The 8,154-nt window shown below is 36.2% G+C and overlaps 1 protein-coding gene across 2 annotated transcripts in view; it reads left to right on the top strand.

The window, feature by feature from the left end:
- Positions 1–4,483: 4,483 nt before the first annotated feature.
- Positions 4,484–8,154, top strand: part of LOC108428606 (ERH mRNA splicing and mitosis factor) — a 5,060-nt gene continuing 1,389 nt past the window's right edge. The window contains exons 1-3 of one of the 2 annotated variants that reach the window (XM_017699708.2): positions 4,484–4,612; positions 5,135–5,222; positions 5,520–5,640. In XM_017699708.2, coding sequence (XP_017555197.1) covers positions 4,610–4,612; positions 5,135–5,222; positions 5,520–5,640 — 212 coding nt within the window. In that variant the 5' untranslated portion in view covers positions 4,484–4,609. Of the gene's footprint in view, positions 4,613–4,768; positions 4,913–5,134; positions 5,223–5,519; positions 5,641–8,154 lie in introns of those variants that run through there. The other variant, XM_017699707.2, reaches the window with a different exon arrangement.

The raw sequence follows: 8,154 nt of genomic DNA, 5'->3' as shown, positions 1-8,154 counted from the left end.
CCTGTGAGAGAGCTCCCATTTCCAGGGATGATTCCATATTAATAAACGCTAAAATAAAAAAAAAATACTTTGCAGTTAACATTTTGGAAAAAATTCTGTATGTAGCTTTAAAATGGTTAGATTTTAGTTTTTTATATTTTTTTAAAGAATTGACAACTTTCTACGTACAATAGCTGATTTTGATGGTGTTCACAAAAACATCTCCATTCAGGAGTGGTGTTTTTTATCTGCTGCTGAACCTGCTGTCATTTTTTAGATGTTTTGTGAATATCACAGATATTTTAGTATATGTATTAGCGCCATAACGCAGATAGCGCCCTCACTCGGAGAACAGTCTGCATACGTGCTCACAGTTATTTTCCTAAGCATGTCAGCAAGCAAAGGGAAGGGAAAGTGGGAATTTTACTAATTGTATCCATGCCAGGGCTTTTTTGAGAGCTATGCCAAGTAGAGTAACAAAAGAAAATATTAATTTATATTACATATATTTGTACAATGTAAATACATTTCACATAGTAATGTATACTGCACATAGATGCATAGAACACTGATATGTGGTACATTCTTTAGATATATGTTACATAAAAATACACATTAAATACTACAAAGCACAATACATAATAATGCATACTACATTTCATATATGCAAACTACTGATTCACAGTACATTGTATATATGCATCCTATATATGCATACTACATACTAAGAGAGACATACTGCATATTACGTAATAATGCATACGTTCTATAGATTCATACTGCTTACAAATGAATGTATAAGCTACAACACATTTACTACAACTACAGGTTTTAAGGAACACAGTACTAATACTGGGTAGAGCATTCCTTTGCTCAATTCTCAATCCTTATTGCTATAGATTCCAAAAGATGTTGGGAACTTTCCTTTGTGATTCTGGTCCACGTTAACAGGATTGTATCGTGCAATTCCTGCAGACATTTCAGGTGCACTTCCATGTTCCGAATCCCCTGTTCCACCGCATCCTAAAAGTGTTCTATTGGATTCAGAACTGGTGATTTGAAGATTGAAGAACACTGTTTTTTTGAACATTGAAGAACACTGAACTCATTGTCATGTTCATGAAATCAGTTTGAGTTGACATTTGCTTTGTGCAATGGTGTATTATCATGCTGGAAGTAACCATTAGGAGATGTGTAAATTGTGGGAATGAAAGGATGCATATGGTCAGCAAAAATACTCAAATTGATTGATTGGTATTAACAGGCCCAGAATGTGCCAAGAAAATGTTCCCCACACCATTACACCACCTCCACCAGCCTGGAATGTTGGCACAAGGCAGGTTGGGTCAAAGGATTCATGGGCCAAATTCTGTCTACACCATTTGTGTGCCTCAGCAGAAATCAAGATTCACCAGTTGAAGCTACATTTTCCCAGTCTTTACCTGTCCAGTTGTGGTGAGCCTGTGCTCACTGTAGCCTCGACTTTGTGTTCTTGGCTGAAAGAAGTAGAACTGGTATAGTCTTCTGCTGTTGTAGCACATACAACCTTGAATACCTCAAGATTCAATGTGTTGTGCAATCTGAGATGCTTTTCTGCTCACCACAGTTGTACAGAGTGGTTAATTGAATTACCATAGCCTTTCTGTCAGCTCAGTTCTTGATAGTAACCAGCAATAAATATCTTTCTGATTTCTAATATTAAAATTCTACTAAAACCATCTGCCATCAATCCTCTTTCCTGTACAAATCATTGGTACATGTTAACCAACAGTCATAATAACACATAGATAACATGTTAACATGTTAATAATGATACTGTCAGCTTACAGCAGCTTCCCTGTATTGTACTATTTATTCACACATGTATTCTATTGCTCACACTGCACACAGTCAATATTTTCACTCCGATTTCACCTGAGCCATTCCACAGCTTTTGAATATCTTTTTCAGCTATTAGAAACTGACGCCAACTGGGAATAAATTCTGGACCTTTAAGCACAAGAAAGGCAATATATATTGCCTCTCACTTCCACACGAGGGAAGGAAATGCAGAATCTACAGCAAAGTTAAGGGTTGATCAGTTATCTTCTTCTCAATAACAGATAACATTTCTTCAAATGAAAGGAAACATAAGCTTGCTGACTTCCATTTGAATGTAAAAAAACAAACAAACAAATAAATAAAACAAGCCATTTAAAAATAAAGGAAACCACTCTAAAAGCATCTTAGCTTGAAGCTGCTTGTGGATCTTTGTGATACTGTACCCATTCAGTTCATTACAAAGATTTTACCCATAAACAGTCTAAATCCATAAATTCAGTATTTTGGTTATATGTAACATTATTGGTTTGTCATATAATTGCTATGGAAAGTGACTCTTTTTGATTTGAACAAGCATTTTTTTACTATTATAATGTATCTAATAGGCATAACTAATAATAATAGTAACATTGCTTTCTACTCATTTTTAAGTTATTTCTCTGATCACACTTTGCTGTTGATGCTCTGCATTTTCATTTTAAAATGAAGGGTCCTTGGTCTGGTTCCGCTGCTAAAAATTGTATTTATAACCTTTTGCAAATACATGCGAAAACTGTGGAAACATATTATTTAAAAGATTTGTTTCTCTGTAACCTTTGATTAAAGTGTCATGATTTTTACCCACTTCTGAAACATCTTTTGATTTGTTTATTATGTCACCATGTATGTCACTAGGTCAGAAAAAATAACATTAACAAGTAATATTATGTTTCACCTCCCTCTCCCACCACAACCCACTTATCACTTAGCTCAGAGACCCTCCCTGATACAGTGTTTCACTCTGAATTACATTTAGAGTAAGGAAGAAAAATGCGATATGATTTCTGATTCGTGTTGAATTTAAACTGTATGTGGTCCTTTTTCATTCTGGAACAGAATGGAGAATAGTATACTATAGACTTCTGCCTAAAGGGGAATTACACTGATTTTTCAAACTTGTTGCATGGTTCAATGGTTGAGATGTAATTCAGTCAGTTGAGATGTAATTCAGAGTGGTTTGCTGTGAAATTAAGATTAAGTGACCCTTATTAGTCCCACAACAGGGAAATTTCACCTCCGCATTTAACCCATCCATGAAGTGAAACACCACATACACTCTAGTGAGCATACACACACACTAAGGGGCAGTGAGCACACTTGCCCAGAGCAGTGGGCAGCCCAATCCGTTGGGCAGTTGGGGGTTAGGTGTCTTGCTCAAGGAGACCTCAGTCATGTGCTCTCAGCTCTGGGGATCGAACCGGTGACCTTCCGGTCACAAGGCTGGTTCCCTAACCTCCAGTCCATGATAGTGGTAAATCTGAAAACAAAATTCTTTGTGAACTGTTTTGTCTTACAACATCCTACATGTACCTCTCTGCCATACATGTATTTTATAAATAACATGTTTAAAGCCAAGACCTTCTCAAAACTATCGTGAAACAATGTCTCAGGCATCAGGCAGCTTATTCATGACCATTTTATGAATGTCCTCAGAGGCATCCATTTTTTCAGACATTCTTCCTGTTACCACCATTTGTGAACAGTTTTGACTCTAAAAAGTTTTAATTTCTCTAGTATTTTTACATCAAACAATTCTTAAGGACTTGGTTTACATCTTAAGCATTAAGAATTATGCAGAAATTTTGAAAATTCTGTGAAATCCCCCTTTAAGGTTCAGTATTTTACATTTTTCTTCTTTCCCCTGAAGTCCATACATGACATTTGAGTGGGTTTATATACAGAAAACAATGGACCAATGCTTTGAATTAATTTTTAATTTGAGTTAGTTCATTTTTGCATGACCACTTTCCAAACTCCTCTCTAATGCTTATAATTAGACAGTTTGTTACTGTACCTTTAAGACTGATATATGTAATTGAACTCTGTTCTTTTTGGCTACCCTGCTCTTTGCCTTATTCAAAACGCAGTGTGGGCTGAAACGCTTCTGATGGCTCCGTTTAAAAAGCTAGAAAGGCTTGGGCTTAGTAGGCTCGCCATTTGTATTAGAATGGTCTACCAAGGCAGCTTTGTTACTTAATTGGAAAGGAGTCAATGTGAAATGTAGTGGGAACAATACTGTTGATTTGATTGATACAAACATTGCTATGAATGACGTAATATGGCAAGCAAAACATCATTTGTAATGACATGTTATCCTGAAAGCAAAAACTATACTATATACTACATATATACATATATATATACACACACACACACACACACACACACACACACACACACACACACACACACACACATATATATATATATATATATATATATATATATATATATATACACACACACACACACACACACACACACACACACACACACACATACAGAAACATATCATTCATCGTATGGACTGAGCAGTGTATTGAAGGGTAAAATTTTCGTCAATTTAAAGTGTGCATCAAACTTTTAGATCTTTAAAGCTTTGCTGAAAGTGGTGGGTTCGACACTGGACTCTTAGTGACTTTACGTTTGAAATACGAGGTAACCGGAAGTTGAAGATGAGGATACTAACGAGAAAGCCTTGGACGCTGTTTGCGGTAGTCGTAGAGTGAAGTCCTTCGTACTTGTGAATCTTAGAGCAACTCCTTAAAACATGGTTAGTTATTAAGACTCATTTTTGAAAGTACATCCGTTCATGATGCACGCTTAAACTAACTAGAGTTAGGTTAGATTTTCCATGTCACTACAGATCAACCCTTTAAGAACGATAACGTACGTTAGGAAACTTGCGTACTTGGCTAACAAGCTAACGTTGGCCCGTAAATGTAACTGCAGGGCTGAAGTCAGCTTCTTATTCTCCAGCTTCTTGGTCGAATTTTCCCGTTCCACCTTAAATGGTGCAGCAGTAACATTCCAGCGCTTCATGTGCTTAAATGCAACTGATCCACCATTTAAGGTGGTTAAAAGATGCACAGCTTTTTAATAACCGAGCATCTAAAACGCACACACTTTGCATGTGTGCTAATATAATTTCGATAAAATATATAACTTGGTTAAAATAAGGCAAGATTAGTTAACTGGTAACTTTGCTTGAATGGAATGTGCGATGTGGAATTGTTTTTTTTTTTTTCTGGGGATCGATATAAGCGTCTACAATCTAAACTTCTTTTTATTTCAGTCTCACACGATTCTTCTGGTTCAGCCCACCAAGAGGCCAGAAGGAAGAACATACGCTGATTATGAATCAGTAAATGAGTGCATGGAAGGTAAATATAACGTATAACACATAAACGCAGCTTTCCAGTTTATCTTCACCATAACAGCAACGTTTAGCAGAAAATTATTATATCTGATTATTATATCTGATATATATCTGATTATGTTTACACCTTATATAATCAGTTATAGTGATGTAGTGTTATGCTTTAATCTTGTTGAAATGGCGTCTGGTCACATGCAGCTTAATGATTAAGTAACCATTTGTTGATAATATTGAAATAAGTAAGCTGTGCACTTACTCTGTCGATTACTTCTATGTTGATGTCATATGGTCTGTTTGTCAGGAGTGTGTAAAATGTATGAAGAACACTTGAAGAGAATGAATCCCAACAGTCCGTCAATCACATACGATATTAGTCAGCTGTTTGACTTCATCGATGATTTGGCAGACCTCAGCTGCTTGGTGTAAGTAGGCTTTCTGTCTTGTCTTAATAAATGTTTTGGGAAAAAAAATAGGTCAATGGTAAAGTTATATCAGTTTCATTCCATATAAGTCAAAGTTCTATACAAATGTGAGCTGGACAAAACGAGAGCAATATGATAACATGGTAAGTAGAAGTTTACTATGAGTACTAGGCAGATATAGATTAACAGTAAGTAGGTTTGAAGGTCATGAGGCAGTGGACAGTGCATAAAGTTGGTTGGGGACCAAAAAGATTAGGAGTTTATTAGGGGTGTAGGATAGACAGTTGACTCATAAGTGTCCAGGATTGTGAATGATAGGCATCAGGCTGTCATCACTGCAGTAGGCAAGGCTGTAACTAAATATCAGCTGGTCAATAATATGCACTGATATTGAAGTTCTGTGGATTTTCTGGTTTTGACAATAATCCCAGAGATGTAGTACCAATATTTAATGGCTCTAATTAATATTTAAAATTAATTAATTAACACAAGCTCTAATTAGCAGAAACCAGTAAACTCATGAGAATTTCTGGTGTTCTGCCTCCCATGCTACATTATAAAGAGGTTGAAAATCATTTCATCTTCTTAAAACTGTATTGGTATCAGTTTTTATAGCAGTCTAGCCCTACATTCAGCAGTGGCATAGTTGCTTGTGCACATGGCTATGAAGTGATCGAGCAGGTCTGTTCAGGGCAGGTCCTGTCCAGAGGACGAAAGGAGCAACAGCAGTGGTACCATGGCAGGATCACTACGGCAAAGGTGGCTAGACTTGTTCAGGCAGTAACATAAATATGTGTATAGCTTGACAAAGAGATATTTGAGTCACTCCACCATTCACAAATCTGACTGAGCATGCAAGAGTGGCAGGACAACAGCACCAACATCTCAATTCACTGCCACTCTCAACAAGAAGAGTCTGCTGACCCCAAACAAGATTTTCTAGCCAGTCTAGTGGAATAGTTTTGTCTGTGGTGTTGTATGCCACATTAAGAAACAAAAATTATTGATTTCTATGTGCATAACTGTTTAGCTGCTGAGATGCAGCTTTGTCTAGAACCCTAGAGATAAAAAGAAGGCTTGAAGTTGGATAACATGTTTGGATAACAGAGATTAAATTTAGGTTTCTTAGTTAAAGGTTTGATAACATTTTAAGATATAACCTATTATTAGGTTACCAGAGTTTTGGTGATTATGGTTGTATTTCTTTGAGTTAATTTATAGCCTCTGAGTTGGGTATGCAAAGATTTAGGTGTTCATTATGTAAGTCTGCTGAATTAGGTGTTTTCAGCATTGGCTGTGTTGGGTACATGATTGGCTGAAGTTATGTCGAGGACAAGCTTTATCTGCTTAATATTTTCTTTCTGAACAGGACATTATACATTAAATGTATCACAAAAAGTAGTCTTATATCATTGTCACTTGATCAAGTTGTATAGGATCAGATTGTAATGTTTTTACAGTCAGCAACTTGAAGTTGTCCGTAAAACCAGAGTCAAGAATAAGAATAATCTGAGATAAATTTAGTCTGCAGTCAGATAACTGTCATTTATGTTCATACCAAAATCATTATTAAATCTTGGGTATAACTGTGGTAGTGCTTGCATTACATTCTGAGGGACACCAACAGAATCTATCAAAGATACAAATGCTTATAGTGTTTTTAAGGGTATAGTGCATTAAGGGTAATGACCTGAGAAAGTTTCATACATGTGGCTAAATCTGTTCTATTTAGAAAAAGCATTTCAAATGAATGAGTTAAATGTATATATTGGGTTTTAAATAACACCTAGACCATTGTCTTAAATAGTTGCTGTGTGGTCAGGGGCATAGTTGAGTTTATATTTTAGGTCTGATCCAGATGTTCGTGAGCCACAGTGCACTAAAACCCGAGTGGTAATTAGTGAATTCACAATGAAGACTTTCACAATTATTATGTAATCACCTGATTGCAATTATTTGCGCTAATTGCAGTTATTTAAACTGCCTGCATTTTTTTCCCCACAGTTGTTTGCCTTCACAATCAGATGTTTACATTGCAACAAACAGTGTAAATTTGGTGCATTTTCATCCTTTGTGTTGAGGCAAGTAGATGTAAATAAAATAACGTGGAAAACATGATTATTGAAACATCATGGGTTTTACGAAAACACATTCTAAATTCTGATGAAAACACAAGTTCTAAATTCACTGCTGCCCTCTCAGGGTGCTATCATACCTTGAGAGGGCAGCAGTGAGTCATGTTTGTTTACTTTAGCAGGAGCTGTGTTTTTTTTTTTTGTCTGTCATTTGGGAGTTGTGGACGACTAGGAGGCACGACAGTTTTGATCTGCCAGTTTGACCACTTTAGGCTTACATTTTAGTAATTGCTTACAACGAACAGAAAAAGCCAATTCAATTCATAATCACAGTTATGTGTGAGGCAATTAAACTAAAATGTCATGTTCATGATGGGCCTATGTACAATGATTGCTTTAGATGTAAGGGACAGCACACTTGCTTATTTGATACAAATTA

The sequence above is a fragment of the Pygocentrus nattereri genome, chromosome 10, assembly GCF_015220715.1.
Source record: "Pygocentrus nattereri isolate fPygNat1 chromosome 10, fPygNat1.pri, whole genome shotgun sequence".
In the NCBI taxonomy this organism is placed as follows: Eukaryota; Metazoa; Chordata; class Actinopteri; order Characiformes; family Serrasalmidae; genus Pygocentrus; species Pygocentrus nattereri.
Note: the sequence above shows the minus strand (reverse complement) of the source record. Positions and strands in the feature narration are given on the sequence as shown.